Here is a 19,917-nt window from a genome sequence, read left to right on the forward strand (position 1 = left end):
ATTTTTGCCGTGTTTTTCATTTTTAGTTTGCCCAGCAACAAAAAAAAATTCCACTTTAAAAAAATTAAAACGAGCTGAACAAAACACAAAACATGGTAAAACGCATCAAAAATACATGAAAAACGCATGTAGAAAAAATGCAACACGAACTGCAAAAAGCACTGCAAAACAGACAAAACGCAAACTGCATGGGTGTGAATGGAGCCTTAGTGTTTATGATGTACAGTATCAAATGCTTTAGCAAAATCTAGATAAACTTTGTCCACTATCCAATTTTTCACTTACTTCCTCATAGAATGATAATTGGTCTGACAAGAACAGTTTTTCAAAAACAAATGCTGGTTGTCACTTATGATGCTGTTATTGCCGGCAAATTTCTGTATAGAGGCCTTTACCATTCTCTCAAATACCTTACATACTATTGTTGTTGGGCTGTAGTTTCTTGGTATACATCTTGACTCCTTTTTATAAATTGGTAGCACATATACTCTACCTTAATCAGTTGTTCTCATTATAGTCATCAAGATGTCTTTAAAAATGATCACTATTACCATACAGTTATGGTTCCTGAAAAACTATCTTACAGCTGAAACTGATAACAATTTCATTCCTTTCTGATGGATAATATGGGATTAACAACCTTATATACAACACCCTAAAAATGAAGCAGAGATTTCAAGTGGATGCAACATTTTTAGAATTGTATCCTGGAAATCTGATTTGTTTTATATCTATATCTTTAGTGAAAGGTTTTTCATCAGTCTTTTGCATTTTTAGTTGACCATACAATTGACTGAGCATGCTCTGTTAGACTTAAGGCCTCTTTTACCAGTTTGACAAAACCTGTGTTTGAATATTTTGTTAAATAATGTTTTGTGTATAAATGGGCCATTGAATAAGTTGTCTTGGTTGGTTTTAACTTAATACCAACAAGGACCAAATATATTTAAACCTATGAAAATAGGTGGTTGGGCTGGGTATTTTACCATGAACTTTTTCAGTAATTTTGTACTAAACCATGTAAATGATTTTCATTTAGTTAATGACATTTTGTAAATGCCTATTGTTCACAAAATGTAGTGTGATGAAAATGTATATGGTTAGTAGTAGAGGTTTTTTGTGATTGCTGTGTAGCAAGAGTGAGATGTAGAGTGTTATAGGGGTGTGTAACCGCAGAGGAAGTATTGCTGCTAGTCCTTGCAAGCACTTGCAGTGGTAGAATACTAGGCTCTTGTTATCAAAAACAAAAGATTATTGGAAAGAGTGCTTACATAAAAAATATTGTTTTGCCAGCATACTCTGTAGGACAGGCTTTTGACCACTCAAAATGAACTTTTACTTATTAATAAAAAGCTAAAAAGTTAAAGCATTCATTCTTGACAGATTGTCAATGCTTCTTAAGGCATCTCATAGCAAGGCAGATCTTTACATTTTGGGATTAGCAGAATCCTCTAGGTTCTCCAATGCAACTAACAAAACTTGATCTTAGAGCAAATAAATCCAAAAATACTTGATTGCTTAAACTGGGCTTCTTAATTGAAAGTTTTTGGCTCTTGCATTACTCTTTATTCAAACCCTAACACTATTGAAGTCAATGGCAATGAAATATTGATGGGCTGTTTGGTTGTCTGGAAGACTGCCACAGTCCTGTATAGGGGATTCTATGGGGTCTGTAGTGATGTGAAGGATTACAGCAATCCCCTATTTGCAATCCTCATTTTGACAGCAGCCTTAATGACATTATCAGTGTTTTTAAAATGTTTGTAACATTAGGGAAAACAAAGCCTGCCTCAATGACATGTGCCTCAATTTTCTGTGAGCAGGTGGCCTAACAGAGACTTTGTTTGCTTCTGAAGGACAACCTTTAGGATTAGAAGGACATAAAAGCAGCCAATGACTACAACATGGCTACTGCCAAACTGGTAGCTGGAGGAAAGCACACCTGTTGACCTTTTTATCTGTCCAAGGATCCCTCTAGTGTTAGCATTTACTATACAGAACAAGGCTGAGAACCGCCACTCTGCTGTTATTTTTTAGATCCCCCACCTTCCGTTTAGCTAAGTTCAAACCCTGAGTTTAGTTTCCAGTGTTGGGGATAGAAAATCTGTATGGCAACACTCTTTGTGGGAATAAGCAATGGGTAGTAATATACCCTTGTTCTTATTCCCCTGGGGTGGGGGTGGATATTAAGCAACCCCTTATAAAGGAGTCTTCTAGATTCCACTAAAAGCCTTCTCCCATTGTACTGTTATTTCCACCTCCTTTTAAGGGACATGGAGGTAGGGAATAAACCCTTGTCCAGCAATATTGTGACATGGGTACTCAGCTGTAGGAGGTTTTCTATGCCATTTTGGTGAAAATACCCACCATACAGGGAAATAACGGATGGGCAGGAGATCTCTTCTTCTGGGAGGACATCATATGACACCTATCGGTGCCACCTCATCAGTGCACTCTATCAGTGCCACCTATCAATGCCAGTCAGTGCCGCCTATCAGTGCCACCTATCAGTGCTCATCAATGCTGCCTTTCAGTGCCCATCAATGATGCCTATAATTGCATCCTCATCAGCACACCTCATTGAAGGAGAAAAATGACTTATTTACACAATTTTATAACAGAAACTAAGTTTTGTAAAATGTTGTATTTTTTTAGTTTGTTGAGCAAAAAATAAAAAATCCAGTGGTGATTAAATACCACCAAAAGAAAACTCTATCTGAAAAAAAGGATAAAAATTTGGTTTGTGTACAGCGTTGCATGACTGCGCAATATCATTCAAAGTGCGGCAGCGCTGAAAGCTGAAAATTGGCCTGGGCAGGAAGGGTGTGAAAGTGCCCAGTAGGCAAGTGGTTAAAAAGCTGCCCTTTTAAGTATATGCACATAATTACCCCTATGCACATCTAATTATGCATGCTACATGGCTTTTAATCTGCCAAATTTAATGCACTTGAACATCACAGATAATCTGTTCTAGCTTTTCAGAATTGAATCTGTGATGATCAAGATGAATTTAAAATTTTCCTGAACTAAAAGAGAAACCCTACTCAGCAAACCTATAAAATAAAGGTCTGCTTTAAGGGAAAGCTTGGATCTCAAGTGTATCAAAATGTACTCGAGGACACATGATAGTGCATTGAAAGGAAAGTAACTCATTTTATAGAGGCTTGGAAAAAAGATTAATCTCTCTGTTAACTCAGCAGCTCTGTTGACAGTCTCCTGTTTGAATGAGTGACTATTTACAGTATTTCCTGTCCTATTCATAGCTATAATGCTGTACAGCATGGTCATTTCACAGATCACTTTCGTTGTAGTATGGGTAGGAAATTTGGAGGTGTTTATTACAGTGAGAAGTTGAGAAATATTTTTCCACAAACATTTAATATTTCATTCAGAATTCTAAAAATGAAGCACACAGCACATATTTTCCTAATTAAATAGCTATTTAAATTCACTTCACACCGTATAATATTTCACAGACTACCGGTGAATGAAAGTGATTAAAGAATGAAAAGTGATACTCTGCCTTAATGCTAGTTGAGATTTGTCCCAGAGTAATTACATTTTTCTGTTGATGTGAGCACGTTAATTATGCAAATAATACCCGGAAACTAATCATATAAGTATTATATAATGAAGTATGGAAGATTTCCCTAAATAGAATAACAAAAATGTGAAGGAAAAAAGGTTAATTTTAGCTATATTCTGGAACCATAGAATGAATTGCAAATCTGCAGCTGTAAGAAATGAACACAGAGAGCAGGTGCGACTAACAAAAAAGGTGTTTGTAGAATGTGTAGCTAGAGCTACAATCTTCTAAGTCTAACTATATGCATTCTATGGTCTGAGCAACTGCAGGTGTATATATGTCCTGACATTGTATGCTGAGACCAATAGCTTTTCTGAAACTCATGATATTGTTCAGCCTTTTTCTAGTCCATAGGTCTTTAAAACAGAATTTCTATAAATCTACAGTAGTAGAAGTTTGCCAAGTGCAGTGTTAGTGTCAATGCAAACAGTTTGTAGCTTAGGTGTTATCTTTTTTGGATAACACAAGTTTTTATAGAAGGGATCTAAAAGGCTCTGAAATCTTCAGAGCCTCCTAAATCCCTTCCTCAGGCTTTATACAATTTAGTTGTATAAAGACGTAGGAAGGCATCCATGGGGTCCTGAAAACCTGCATCTTTAATAGCCTGAGTTTGCCATTAAATGATACTGTAGTTTGTACACTGCAAACTTTATGTATATATTTACAGAAAAGAGAAGGGACCTGTATGGGGGGTGTACATATCAGCCATTTATTTATTTTTAAAAATTCAAGCCTGCATGAGGAAAATGACAATCTGGTGACCATATTTATATAGCTTTTATAGAATACACATTTTTAAGCTGTTACATTGGGGTTGATTTACTCAAGACAAACAGACTGTTCACTTTGTAAGGGAAGTTTTACTTTGCAAGAGAATTATCCCCAAAGCTTAATGAATGAAATGAGGCTTTGCTGACTTCTATTATATGATCACATGCAAACAAATATGCATTTTCTTTAAAATTTTCCTTGCACGTGGGTATTTTTTGGAAAGTAACATTTCACCACATTCTCCCCAGCTCTGGGGAAACTTTCTATGTAAAGTGAAATTTCTCTTGGAAAGGTAGAAACGTATTTGCTGTTAACAAATCAACCACATTCAGGGCTTGCTTTGTATCCTATATTGGCACTTATTGGTCCTTAGCATCTGAAAGACTATTGATTGTCCAGTTTAATCTAAAGACTGTCTATTTGCGCCAACATTATTAATGTGGGGGGACTATTTTCTTTAAAATGTGTATTGTTTTAATTATTAGTATTGAAAAACTGGTACTTGTTTATGTCTCTAGGAAAATTTTTACTGCTGGACTTCCAGATGAGTATTCAATAACCACCCTTTTCCGTGTAAGACGCAATACTAAAAAGGAGCGCTGGACATTGTGGAAAACATTGACTCGTTCTGGGGTTCTGCAGGTAGGATGTTAATAGTATTTGGATTGGAAGTTATAAATAGAGATGAGCGAAGAAATGAAAAATTCGATTCGACTGATTCGGCGAATTCGTGGACAATATTCGATTCGAGTCGAATAAATTCGCTGTGAATTTAACTTAAAAAAGGGTGTTTCTAGGCTTCAGAGAGACTTAATATTAGTGCAGAACACTGTACCTTTAATTTAAATGCCCTTGGAGTCTGCTGGGGAAGAGAAATAATACTGTCTGTCAGTATGACATGCAGATGAGTGCCGTCGATCTTAGAATCACTGCACACTTCACTCCTTTGGCCAGTCACGGGGCCAAAACCAGTGTTTGGAGCCACAGTGTGGCGGTGGAGGCAGCAGCAATGGGAGGCCATACAGCAACCTATGACAAAATGGAAACCAGCAGGAGCGTGAGGAGACCTGAAAGTGGCACATGGCAGAGTGGGAGCAATGGGAGGCGGTACAGGGACCCAGGTCACACTGTGGGCCCAGCAGCAGCGTGACCAGGCGGTACGGGGGCCCATGGCCGATATGGGGCTTGGTGGCACCTATGGAAGGCCTGTAATCTGCCAGCAACCTATGACAAAATGGACAACCGCAGGAGTGTGAGGAGATTTCAAAGTGGCACATGGCAGAGTGGGAGGCCGTACAGGGACCCAGGTCACACTGTGGGACCAGCATCAGCGTGAACAGGCGGTACGGGGGCCCATGGCCGATTTGACCTCATTCATCCCATAGTCCTGCCGACTCACGAATAGCGTGGCCTCCTCAAAGGGCCTGAGCAAGCGCAGGTGTCACACATGAGCTGACAATGGCTGACATCTAAGTTACACAGGGAGTACCTTTATCCGCTTTTAACATCAGGAAATCTGTGATGGCCTTTAGCTGTTCGTAAAGGCGGTCTAACATATGTAGGGTTGAATTACACCTTGTTGCAACGTCACAGCATGAGGAGTCGGTACGGGGGCCCATGGCAGATTACATGTCTGGCAGCAGCAATGGGAGGCCCGTAATCTGCCAGCACCCTATGTCAAAAAATTTAACACACCAGCAGTGTGAAGAGACCTGAAAGTGGCACATGGCAGCAGAGTGTGGCGATGGAGACAGCAGCAATGGGAGGCCGTACAGGGACCCATGACAGACTCTAGACTTGGCAGCAGCATGAGGAGGCGGTATATAGGGGCCCATGGCAGATTAGGGGCCTGGCAGCAGCTATGTGAGGCCCGTAATCTGCCTGCACCCTATGTCAAAAAATTTAACACACCAGCAGTGTGAAGAGACCTGAAAGTGGCACATGGCAGCAGAGTGTGGCGATGGAGACAGCAGCAATGGGAGGCCGTACAGGGACCCATGAGAGACTCTGGACTTGGCAGCAGCATGAGGAGGCGGTATATAGGGGCCCATGGCAGATTAGGGGCCTGGCAGCAGCTATGTGAGGCCCGTAATCTGCCTGCACCCTATGTCAAAAAATTAAACACACCAGCAGTGTGAAGAGACCTGAAAGTGGCACATGGCAGAGTGTGGCGATGGAGACAGCAGCAATGGGAGGCCGTACAGGGACCCATGACAGACTCTAGACTTGGCAGCAGCATGAGGAGGCGGTATATAGGGGCCCATGGCAGATTAGGGGCCTGGCAGCAGCTATGTGAGGCCCGTAATCTGCCTGCACCCTATGTCAAAAAATTTAACACACCAGCAGTGTGAAGAGACCTGAAAGTGGCACATGGCAGCAGAGTGTGGCGATGGAGACAGCAGCAATGGGAGGCCGTACAGGGACCCATGACAGACTCTGGACTTGGCAGCAGCATGAGGAGGCGGTATATAGGGGCCCATGGCAGATTAGGGGCCTGGCAGCAGCTATGTGAGGCCCGTAATCTGCCTGCACCCTATGTCAAAAAATTTAACACACCAGCAGTGTGAAGAGACCTGAAAGTGGCACATGGCAGCAGAGTGTGGCGATGGAGACAGCAGCAATGGGAGGCCGTACAGGGACCCATGACAGACTCTAGACTTGGCAGCAGCATGAGGAGGCGGTATATAGGGGCCCATGGCAGATTAGGGGCCTGGCAGCAGCTATGTGAGGCCCGTAATCTGCCTGCACCCTATGTCAAAAAATTTAACACACCAGCAGTGTGAAGAGACCTGAAAGTGGCACATGGCAGAGTGTGGCGATGGAGACAGCAGCAATGGGAGGCCGTACAGGGACCCATGACAGACTCTAGACTTGGCAGCAGCATGAGGAGGCGGTATATAGGGGCCCATGGCAGATTAGGGGCCTGGCAGCAGCTATGTGAGGCCCGTAATCTGCCTGCACCCTATGTCAAAAAATTTAACACACCAGCAGTGTGAAGAGACCTGAAAGTGGCACATGGCAGCAGAGTGTGGCGATGGAGACAGCAGCAATGGGAGGCCGTACAGGGACCCATGACAGACTCTGGACTTGGCAGCAGCATGAGGAGGCGGTATATAGGGGCCCATGGCAGATTAGGGGCCTGGCAGCAGCTATGTGAGGCCCGTAATCTGCCTGCACCCTATGTCAAAAAATTAAACACACCAGCAGTGTGAAGAGACCTGAAAGTGGCACATGGCAGAGTGTGGCGATGGAGACAGCAGCAATGGGAGGCCGTACAGGGACCCATGACAGACTCTAGACTTGGCAGCAGCATGAGGAGGCGGTATATAGGGGCCCATGGCAGATTAGGGGCCTGGCAGCAGCTATGTGAGGCCCGTAATCTGCCTGCACCCTATGTCAAAAAATTTAACACACCAGCAGTGTGAAGAGACCTGAAAGTGGCACATGGCAGCAGAGTGTGGCGATGGAGACAGCAGCAATGGGAGGCCGTACAGGGACCCATGAGAGACTCTGGACTTGGCAGCAGCATGAGGAGGCGGTATATAGGGGCCCATGGCAGATTAGGGGCCTGGCAGCAGCTATGTGAGGCCCGTAATCTGCCTGCACCCTATGTCAAAAAATTTAACACACCAGCAGTGTGAAGAGACCTGAAAGTGGCACATGGCAGCAGAGTGTGGCGATGGAGACAGCAGCAATGGGAGGCCGTACAGGGACCCATGACAGACTCTAGACTTGGCAGCAGCATGAGGAGGCGGTATATAGGGGCCCATGGCAGATTAGGGGCCTGGCAGCAGCTATGTGAGGCCCGTAATCTGCCTGCACCCTATGTCAAAAAATTTAACACACCAGCAGTGTGAAGAGACCTGAAAGTGGCACATGGCAGAGTGTGGCGATGGAGACAGCAGCAATGGGAGGCCGTACAGGGACCCATGACAGACTCTAGACTTGGCAGCAGCATGAGGAGGCGGTATATAGGGGCCCATGGCAGATTAGGGGCCTGGCAGCAGCTATGTGAGGCCCGTAATCTGCCTGCACCCTATGTCAAAAAATTTAACACACCAGCAGTGTGAAGAGACCTGAAAGTGGCACATGGCAGCAGAGTGTGGCGATGGAGACAGCAGCAATGGGAGGCCGTACAGGGACCCATGAGAGACTCTGGACTTGGCAGCAGCATGAGGAGGCGGTATATAGGGGCCCATGGCAGATTAGGGGCCTGGCAGCAGCTATGTGAGGCCCGTAATCTGCCTGCACCCTATGTCAAAAAATTTAACACACCAGCAGTGTGAAGAGACCTGAAAGTGGCACATGGCAGCAGAGTGTGGCGATGGAGACAGCAGCAATGGGAGGCCGTACAGGGACCCATGACAGACTCTAGACTTGGCAGCAGCATGAGGAGGCGGTATATAGGGGCCCATGGCAGATTAGGGGCCTGGCAGCAGCTATGTGAGGCCCGTAATCTGCCTGCACCCTATGTCAAAAAATTTAACACACCAGCAGTGTGAAGAGACCTGAAAGTGGCACATGGCAGCAGAGTGTGGCGATGGAGACAGCAGCAATGGGAGGCCGTACAGGGACCCATGACAGACTCTGGACTTGGCAGCAGCATGAGGAGGCGGTATATAGGGGCCCATGGCAGATTAGGGGCCTGGCAGCAGCTATGTGAGGCCCGTAATCTGCCTGCACCCTATGTCAAAAAATTAAACACACCAGCAGTGTGAAGAGACCTGAAAGTGGCACATGGCAGAGTGTGGCGATGGAGACAGCAGCAATGGGAGGCCGTACAGGGACCCATGACAGACTCTGGACTTGGCAGCAGCATGAGGAGGCGGTATATAGGGGCCCATGGCAGATTAGGGGCCTGGCAGCAGCTATGTGAGGCCCGTAATCTGCCTGCACCCTATGTCAAAAAATTAAACACACCAGCAGTGTGAAGAGACCTGAAAGTGGCACATGGCAGAGTGTGGCGATGGAGACAGCAGCAATGGGAGGCCGTACAGGGACCCATGACAGACTCTAGACTTGGCAGCAGCATGAGGAGGCGGTATATAGGGGCCCATGGCAGATTAGGGGCCTGGCAGCAGCTATGTGAGGCCCGTAATCTGCCTGCACCCTATGTCAAAAAATTTAACACACCAGCAGTGTGAAGAGACCTGAAAGTGGCACATGGCAGCAGAGTGTGGCGATGGAGACAGCAGCAATGGGAGGCCGTACAGGGACCCATGAGAGACTCTGGACTTGGCAGCAGCATGAGGAGGCGGTATATAGGGGCCCATGGCAGATTAGGGGCCTGGCAGCAGCTATGTGAGGCCCGTAATCTGCCTGCACCCTATGTCAAAAAATTTAACACACCAGCAGTGTGAAGAGACCTGAAAGTGGCACATGGCAGCAGAGTGTGGCGATGGAGACAGCAGCAATGGGAGGCCGTACAGGGACCCATGACAGACTCTAGACTTGGCAGCAGCATGAGGAGGCGGTATATAGGGGCCCATGGCAGATTAGGGGCCTGGCAGCAGCTATGTGAGGCCCGTAATCTGCCTGCACCCTATGTCAAAAAATTTAACACACCAGCAGTGTGAAGAGACCTGAAAGTGGCACATGGCAGAGTGTGGCGATGGAGACAGCAGCAATGGGAGGCCGTACAGGGACCCATGACAGACTCTAGACTTGGCAGCAGCATGAGGAGGCGGTATATAGGGGCCCATGGCAGATTAGGGGCCTGGCAGCAGCTATGTGAGGCCCGTAATCTGCCTGCACCCTATGTCAAAAAATTAAACACACCAGCAGTGTGAAGAGACCTGAAAGTGGCACATGGCAGAGTGTGGCGATGGAGACAGCAGCAATGGGAGGCCGTACAGGGACCCATGACAGACTCTAGACTTGGCAGCAGCATGAGGAGGCGGTATATAGGGGCCCATGGCAGATTAGGGGCCTGGCAGCAGCTATGTGAGGCCCGTAATCTGCCTGCACCCTATGTCAAAAAATTTAACACACCAGCAGTGTGAAGAGACCTGAAAGTGGCACATGGCAGCAGAGTGTGGCGATGGAGACAGCAGCAATGGGAGGCCGTACAGGGACCCATGAGAGACTCTGGACTTGGCAGCAGCATGAGGAGGCGGTATATAGGGGCCCATGGCAGATTAGGGGCCTGGCAGCAGCTATGTGAGGCCCGTAATCTGCCTGCACCCTATGTCAAAAAATTTAACACACCAGCAGTGTGAAGAGACCTGAAAGTGGCACATGGCAGCAGAGTGTGGCGATGGAGACAGCAGCAATGGGAGGCCGTACAGGGACCCATGACAGACTCTAGACTTGGCAGCAGCATGAGGAGGCGGTATATAGGGGCCCATGGCAGATTAGGGGCCTGGCAGCAGCTATGTGAGGCCCGTAATCTGCCTGCACCCTATGTCAAAAAATTTAACACACCAGCAGTGTGAAGAGACCTGAAAGTGGCACATGGCAGAGTGTGGCGATGGAGACAGCAGCAATGGGAGGCCGTACAGGGACCCATGACAGACTCTAGACTTGGCAGCAGCATGAGGAGGCGGTATATAGGGGCCCATGGCAGATTAGGGGCCTGGCAGCAGCTATGTGAGGCCCGTAATCTGCCTGCACCCTATGTCAAAAAATTTAACACACCAGCAGTGTGAAGAGACCTGAAAGTGGCACATGGCAGCAGAGTGTGGCGATGGAGACAGCAGCAATGGGAGGCCGTACAGGGACCCATGAGAGACTCTGGACTTGGCAGCAGCATGAGGAGGCGGTATATAGGGGCCCATGGCAGATTAGGGGCCTGGCAGCAGCTATGTGAGGCCCGTAATCTGCCTGCACCCTATGTCAAAAAATTTAACACACCAGCAGTGTGAAGAGACCTGAAAGTGGCACATGGCAGCAGAGTGTGGCGATGGAGACAGCAGCAATGGGAGGCCGTACAGGGACCCATGACAGACTCTGGACTTGGCAGCAGCATGAGGAGGCGGTATATAGGGGCCCATGGCAGATTAGGGGCCTGGCAGCAGCTATGTGAGGCCCGTAATCTGCCTGCACCCTATGTCAAAAAATTTAACACACCAGCAGTGTGAAGAGACCTGAAAGTGGCACATGGCAGCAGAGTGTGGCGATGGAGACAGCAGCAATGGGAGGCCGTACAGGGACCCATGAGAGACTCTGGACTTGGCAGCAGCATGAGGAGGCGGTATATAGGGGCCCATGGCAGATTAGGGGCCTGGCAGCAGCTATGTGAGGCCCGTAATCTGCCTGCACCCTATGTCAAAAAATTAAACACACCAGCAGTGTGAAGAGACCTGAAAGTGGCACATGGCAGAGTGTGGCGATGGAGACAGCAGCAATGGGAGGCCGTACAGGGACCCATGACAGACTCTAGACTTGGCAGCAGCATGAGGAGGCGGTATATAGGGGCCCATGGCAGATTAGGGGCCTGGCAGCAGCTATGTGAGGCCCGTAATCTGCCTGCACCCTATGTCAAAAAATTTAACACACCAGCAGTGTGAAGAGACCTGAAAGTGGCACATGGCAGCAGAGTGTGGCGATGGAGACAGCAGCAATGGGAGGCCGTACAGGGACCCATGACAGACTCTGGACTTGGCAGCAGCATGAGGAGGCGGTATATAGGGGCCCATGGCAGATTAGGGGCCTGGCAGCAGCTATGTGAGGCCCGTAATCTGCCTGCACCCTATGTCAAAAAATTAAACACACCAGCAGTGTGAAGAGACCTGAAAGTGGCACATGGCAGCAGAGTGTGGCGATGGAGACAGCAGCAATGGGAGGCCGTACAGGGACCCATGAGAGACTCTGGACTTGGCAGCAGCATGAGGAGGCGGTATATAGGGGCCCATGGCAGATTAGGGGCCTGGCAGCAGCTATGTGAGGCCCGTAATCTGCCTGCACCCTATGTCAAAAAATTAAACACACCAGCAGTGTGAAGAGACCTGAAAGTGGCACATGGCAGAGTGTGGCGATGGAGACAGCAGCAATGGGAGGCCGTACAGGGACCTATGACAGACTCTAGACTTGGCAGCAGCATGAGGAGGCGGTATATAGGGGCCCATGGCAGATTAGGGGCCTGGCAGCAGCTATGTGAGGCCCGTAATCTGCCTGCACCCTATGTCAAAAAATTAAACACACCAGCAGTGTGAAGAGACCTGAAAGTGGCACATGGCAGAGTGTGGCGATGGAGACAGCAGCAATGGGAGGCCGTACAGGGACCTATGACAGACTCTAGACTTGGCAGCAGCATGAGGAGGCGGTATATAGGGGCCCATGGCAGATTAGGGGCCTGGCAGCAGCTATGTGAGGCCCGTAATCTGCCTGCACCCTATGTCAAAAAATTAAACACACCAGCAGTGTGAAGAGACCTGAAAGTGGCACATGGCAGCAGAGTGTGGCGATGGAGACAGCAGCAATGGGAGGCCGTACAGGGACCCATGAGAGACTCTGGACCTAGCAGCAGCATGAGGAGGCGGTATATAGGGGCCTATGGCAGATTAGGGGCCTGGCAGCAGCTATAGGAGGCCCGTAATCTGCCAGCACCCTATGTCAAAAAATTAAACACACCAGCAGTGTGAGGAGACCTGAAAGTGGCACATGTTTGAGGCATGATTCATGGCGGATTTAGTCAGTTGTGTCAGGAACTGGTGGTTTGAAATCCAGACTAATCCACGCCTGATTCATTTTCACAAACGTGAGTCTCTCCACACTTTGGGTGGACAGTCGTGTCCTCCGCGGAGTTACAATACCTCCTGCCGCACTAAACACGCGCTCCGATGCCACGCTACTGGCCGGGCATGACAGCCTTTCAAGGGCAAATTCAGCTAGTTGGGGCCAAAGGTCAAGTTTCGTTGCCCAGTAGTCAAGGGGATTGTCTACCTCGGTTGGCAGGGTGCTGTCCAAGTAGGCCCAAGCCTGTTGTTTGAGCTCCTGCTCCAGGTCCACCTGATGCTGCTGCTGCTGCTGCGGCTGGTTAGTAGTTTCCTCACTGCGCTGGTGAAGAAAGCTACTCATCATCGACTGCAGACTGAGGCAGCCACTGCTGGTGGAGCTGCCACTGCTCCTACCACCCCACCCCTCCCCTGCTGCCATGGCAGCGGAACGCGAGCGCACAGGGCCCACAGTGTCTGAGGATGGACGTTGGCGCACAAAGGCAGAGACCAACTGACTACATAGGTGGTTTTTATAGTACGTAATTTTGGCCTCCCTCTCAGCAGGTGTGAAAAAGGCCACCATTTTGGACCGGTAGCGAGGGTCCAACAAGGTGGACAGCCAAAAGTCATCCCTCTGTCTGATGGTTATTATTCGGCTGTCGCTACGCAAGCAACCGAGCATGCTATGGGCCATTTGTGCCAAGGAATGCGAGGGACTCCCTGCCTCCATCTCCACAGCATACTGCCACGGTGCGTCTGGGTCCTCTGTCTCCTCCTCCTCCTCCTCTACCAGATGCTCCTGCTCCTCCACTCCTGTCCGCTGAGTGGAAAAACCACCCATTTCACTCAATAATTCCTGAGCACAAATGTCCTCCTCTACCTCCTCCTCTTCTTCCTGTCCTGCCCCCACAGGGGTCATGTGGCGTTGAGATCTGTGCGCCACGTCTACCGCACCCTGACCAGCCATTGTTAACAGCATTTGTTCCAGGACGTGCAACAGAGGAATGACGTCGTTCATCCCATAGTCCTGCCGACTCACGAATAGCGTGGCCTCCTCAAAGGGCCTGAGCAAGCGGCAGGTGTCACGCATGAGCTGCCAATGGCTGACATCTAAGTTACACAGGGGAGTACCTTTATCCGCTTGTAACATCAGGAAATCGGTGATGGCCTTTCGCTGCTCGTAAAGGCGGTCTAACATGTGTAGGGTTGAATTCCACCTTGTTGCAACGTCGCAGATCAGGCGATGCTGTGGAATTCCGTTCTGCCGCTGCAGCTCAATGAGGGTGTTCTTTGCGGTGTAGGAATGGCTGAAATGCATGCACAGTTTACGTGACATTTTAAGGATGTCTTGCAGTGGGATGGTGGATTTTAGGAACCGCTTGACAACCAGATTGAACACGTGAGCCATGCATGGCGCATGGCACAACCTTCCTTGACGCAGAGCAGACACCATGTTCTTTCCGTTGTCAGTCAACATGGTTCCGATTTTTAGTTTGCGCGGAGACAGCCATCTGTCGATTTCTCTGTTCATTACACTCAGCAGTTCCTCCCCTGTGTGACTACGTTCGCCAAGGCATACCAGGTGCAGCACAGCGTGACACCGTTGCGCCCTGCACATGTGATATGCCGGTCGGGTAATGGGACTTGGCACGGGGGTGGCGGCTGAGGACACGGCGGAAAAAGAGGTGGTAGAGGCGGACATGCTTGCTGGACCAAGGACGTGCAAACGTGGAGGCAAAAGCGTCGTGACCTGTCCAAGTTGCTGGTGCGGCTGTGCCGGCACCACGTTCACCCAGTGGGCCGTAAATGACATGTACTGTCCCTGACCGTAGTTACAGCTCCACACGTCGGCGCTGCCGTGCACTTTGGCAGAGACCGACATGCTCAAAGACTGGCCCACCATCTCTTCTACATGTGAATGCAGGGCTGGCACTGCCTTTTGGGCAAAGAAATGACGGCTTGGCACTCTCCACCGCGGCGCGGCACAAGCCATCATTTCTCGGAAAGGTGCTGAGTCCACCAGTTGGAAAGGGAGGGACTGCAGCACCAGCAACTTGGACAGGAGGACGTTCAGCTTTTGCACCGTCGGGTGCGTGCTCGCAAACTGTTGTCTCTTGGATACGGATTCCAAGAAAGACTGTTGACGGAATCCGAGAAGAGGAGTAGCAGGAGAAGGAGCATCTGAACGAGCGGAAGATGCCAATGAGCGACAACTCCCCTCAGCAGAGGTGTTGGAGCCTTGACTGGCTGATAGAGGGCGATTGACGACGTCGGGTGACGGAGCAAGTAACGGAGCGGGTGATGGAGCGGGGGCTGGGGCAGGCAGAACCGCCGTATGTTTATCACGGTTTTCCCAGGCCACCGAATGGTGACGCTGCATATGCTGACGCAACGCTGTAGTCCCAACATGGGCCCCCTGGCCACGCTTGCATTTCTGGCCACATAGTCGACATACGGCTACGTTTACTTCCTCGGGCGGCTTGAGGAAAAATTGCCACACCACCGAGTAGGAAACTTTGCCCCCGCTACTCTTCACTGGCTGACTGCTACTTCCTCCGTGCGCACCGGCACCACTACTGGCCGTGGTGGTAGGCTGCAGTGGAGCTGGTGCTCTACTCCGTGGACGTTTGGCTCCACTGACACTGATGCGACCCTGCTGCTGTCTCCTGGGCAACCCACCGACTGTTTTGCTCGCTGCCAAGCTGCCACCCTCTTCTCCTGATGATGCGGAAGAAATTGCCTGATGACGACGAGGCTGCCAAGTGCGATCAACCTCCTCATCATCAAGTAGGGTCTCCGCCTCACTACTAGCCCCCTCGGCTGCGTCTGGGTCAGGAGACAGACCTGTCTCTAGACCGGCTACCGAGCCACTCTCCTCGCCAGTACTTGTTCGCTTGGCTGCTGAAAAGGCCGATGTCTCCCCCCGTTCCTGACCGCCCTCTGTTAGCTCTTCCTCACTGTACAGTGGGGCTGAGCCCACAGCATGCGATACTTCGCTTGGTGAGGGAACAGCAAAGGACAGGGGCAGGTAGAGGACACGTGATTTCAGTGGGCTTGGTCCCGGGCCATGCCAACTAACGGTTGTGTCTGACGTACCCACCGACCGTTGGCTGTAGGTGTCAGAGGTGACCTGGGAAGAGGAAGACGACCGAGCCAACCAATCAATGACGGCAGGGTTGTCGGTGGAGACACGACCGCTGGATGACACCGGGAGCACTGGCCTCTGGCTGCGAATACTGCTGCCTCGACCCCTTCCTCTGCTGCCACGTCTGCTCGCTCCTAAAACATTGCCTCCTCTGCCACTCCTCTGCATGTTGTCTGACATACTATTTAATTCAACGATTAGGTGTCCCTGAGTAACAATTCTCTGGCACTCAGTAACAATTCTGTCTGTCCCTGAGTGTGAATTCTGTGGCCCTGAGTAACAATTCTGTGTCTGTGCGAGTAACAATTCTGTGTCTGTGCGAGTAACAATTCTGTGTCTGTGCAAGTAACAATTTTGTGTCTGTGCGAGTAACAATTCTCTGGCACTCAGTAACAATTCTGTCTGTCCCTGAGTAACAATTCTCTGGCACTCAGTAACAATTCTGTCTGTCCCTGAGTAACAATTCTCTGGCACTCAGTAACAATTCTGTCTGTCCCTGAGTATGAATTCTGTGGCCCTGAGTAACAATTCTGTGTCTGTGCGAGTAACAATTCTGTGTCTGTGCAAATAACAATTTTGTGTCTGTGCGAGTAACAATTCTCTGGCACTCAGTAACAATTCTGTCTGTCCCTGAGTAACAATTCTCTGGCACTCAGTAACAATTCTGTCTGTCCCTGAGTAACAATTCTCTGGCACTCAGTAACAATTCTGTCTGTCCCTGAGTATGAATTCTGTGGCCCTGAGTAACAATTCTGTGTCTGTGCGAGTAACAATTCTGTGTCTGTGCAAGTAACAATTTTGTGTCTGTGCGAGTAACAATTCTCTGGCACTCAGTAACAATTCTGTCTGTCCCTGAGTAACAATTCTCTGGCACTCAGTAACAATCCTGTCTGTCCCTAAGTAACAATTCTCTGGCACTCAGTAACAATTCTGTCTGTCCCTGAGTATGAATTCTGTGGCCCTGAGTAACAATTCTGTGTCTGTGCGAGTAACAATTCTGTGTCTGTGCAAGTAACAATTTTGTGTCTGTGCGAGTAACAATTCTCTGGCACTCAGTAACAATTCTGTCTGTCCCTGAGTAACAATTCTCTGGCACTCAGTAACAATTCTGTCTGTCCCTAAGTAACAATTCTCTGGCACTCAGTAACAATTCTGTCTGTCCCTGAGTATGAATTCTGTGGCCCTGAGTAACAATTCTGTGTCTGTGCGAGTAACAATTCTGTGTCTGTGCAAGTAACAATTTTGTGTCTGTGCGAGTAACAATTCTCTGGCACTCAGTAACAATTCTGTCTGTCCCTGAGTAACAATTCTCTGGCACTCAGTAACAATTCTGTCTGTCCCTGAGTAACAATTCTCTGGCACTCAGTAACAATTCTGTCTGTCCCTGAGTATGAATTCTGTGGCCCTGAGTAACAATTCTGTGTCTGTGCGAGTAACAATTCTGTGTCTGTGCAAGTAACAATTTTGTGTCTGTGCGAGTAACAATTCTCTGGCACTCAGTAACAATTCTGTCTGTCCCTGAGTAACAATTCTCTGGCACTCAGTAACAATTCTGTCTGTCCCTAAGTAACAATTCTCTGGCACTCAGTAACAATTCTGTCTGTCCCTGAGTATGAATTCTGTGGCCCTGAGTAACAATTCTGTGTCTGTGCGAGTAACAATTCTGTGTCTGTGCAAGTAACAATTTTGTGTCTGTGCGAGTAACAATTCTCTGGCACTCAGTAACAATTCTGTCTGTCCCTGAGTAACAATTCTCTGGCACTCAGTAACAATTCTGTCTGTCCCTGAGTAACAATTCTCTGGCACTCAGTAACAATTCTGTCTGTCCCTGAGTATGAATTCTGTGGCCCTGAGTAACAATTCTGTGTCTGTGCGAGTAACAATTCTGTGTCTGTGCAAGTAACAATTTTGTGTCTGTGCGAGTAACAATTCTCTGGCACTCAGTAACAATTCTGTCTGTCCCTGAGTAACAATTCTCTGGCACTCAGTAACAATTCTGTCTGTCCCTGAGTAACAATTCTCTGGCACTCAGTAACAATTCTGTCTGTCCCTGAGTAACAATTCTCTGGCACTCAGTAACAATTCTGTCTGTCCCTGAGTATGAATTCTGTGGCCCTGAGTAACAATTCTGTGTCTGTGCGAGTAACAATTCTGTGTCTGTGCAAGTAACAATTTTGTGTCTGTGCGAGTAACAATTCTCTGGCACTCAGTAACAATTCTGTCTGTCCCTGAGTAACAATTCTCTGGCACTCAGTAACAATTCTGTCTGTCCCTAAGTAACAATTCTCTGGCACTCAGTAACAATTCTGTCTGTCCCTGAGTATGAATTCTGTGGCCCTGAGTAACAATTCTGTGTCTGTGCGAGTAACAATTCTGTGTCTGTGCAAGTAACAATTTTGTGTCTGTGCGAGTAACAATTCTCTGGCACTCAGTAACAATTCTGTCTGTCCCTGAGTAACAATTCTCTGGCACTCAGTAACAATTCTGTCTGTCCCTGAGTAACAATTCTCTGGCACTCAGTAACAATTCTGTCTGTCCCTGAGTATGAATTCTGTGGCCCTGAGTAACAATTCTGTGTCTGTGCGAGTAACAATTCTGTGTCTGTGCAAGTAACAATTTTGTGTCTGTGCGAGTAACAATTCTCTGGCACTCAGTAACAATTCTGTCTGTCCCTGAGTAACAATTCTCTGGCACTCAGTAACAATTCTGTCTGTCCCTGAGTAACAATTCTCTGGCACTCAGTAACAATTCTGTCTGTCCCTGAGTAACAATTCTCTGGCACTCAGTAACAATTCTGTCTGTCCCTGAGTAACAATTCTCTGGCACTCAGTAACAATTCTGTCTGTCCCTGAGTAACAATTCTCTGGCACTCAGTAACAATTCTGTCTGTCCCTGAGTAACAATTCTGTCTGTCCCTGAGTATGAATTCTGTGGCCCTGAGTAAGAATTCTCTGGCACTCAGTAACAATTCTGTCTGTCCCTGAGTAACAATTCTCTGGCACTCAGTAACAATTCTGTCTGTCCCTGAGTAAAAATTCTGTGGCCCTAATAACGTTTCTGTGGCCCTAAGTAACAATTCTCTGGCACTGAGTGAAAATTCTGTCTGTCCCTGAGTATGAATTCTGTGGCCCTAACTAGCGTTTCTTTGTCCCTAAATAACGATTCTGTGGCCCTCATTAACAAGTCTGTGTCCCTGAGTAATGGTTCTCTGTCCCTAAGTAACTTCTCTCTGTCCCCAATTCTCGTTTCTGTGGCCCTAACTCTGTCCCTGTCCCTAGTACAGAGCGGTCTGCCTCTGTTCAATGACTGCAGGCAAATGAAGATTTCCAAAATGGCCGCTATATATACCTCGACCATTACACAGTGCTGGCTGGCTGGCTGCTGATTGGCTGATGCGATCACATGTCGTTGAGGAATGCATTATGGGGCAGCGCGCCTTGTCTGCGCGCCTTCCCCGACATCCCCGCTCCGTCGCCGCACATGTCAGCCGCCATTTTCGGAAAAATTTCGATTCGCGCGTCCGAATTAGGCTGTTTTTCGGATTCGGCACGAATCGAAATTTTTCCGATATTCGACTCGAATTCCACTTCGGATACTTCGATTCGCTCATCTCTAGTTATAAACATAGTCATATAAGTTACAATATCACCATTCATGTTCTATGTATTTTTATGAGTAGATTTTAGTTATTAAAGGGGACCCACCACTTTTCAGAAACTTAGATTATGATACCTTCTCACAACAGTAATTGTCCTGTG

At 48.1% G+C, this 19,917-nt stretch overlaps 1 protein-coding gene across 2 annotated transcripts in view; it reads left to right on the forward strand.

The window, feature by feature from the left end:
• Positions 1-19,917, forward strand: part of COL19A1 (collagen type XIX alpha 1 chain) — an 895,475-nt gene that overhangs the window by 170,048 nt on the left and 705,510 nt on the right. For both annotated transcript variants that reach the window (XM_089681326.1, XM_089681327.1), the window contains exon 5: positions 4,876-4,999. In XM_089681326.1, coding sequence (XP_089537452.1) covers positions 4,876-4,999 — 124 coding nt within the window. The remainder of the gene's footprint in view (positions 1-4,875; positions 5,000-19,917) is intronic.

Source organism: Staurois parvus, unplaced genomic scaffold (assembly GCF_062004578.1).
Source record: "Staurois parvus isolate SC_StPar_1 unplaced genomic scaffold, SC_StPar_1.0 ptg000264l, whole genome shotgun sequence".
NCBI classification, from domain to species: domain Eukaryota; kingdom Metazoa; phylum Chordata; class Amphibia; order Anura; family Ranidae; genus Staurois; species Staurois parvus.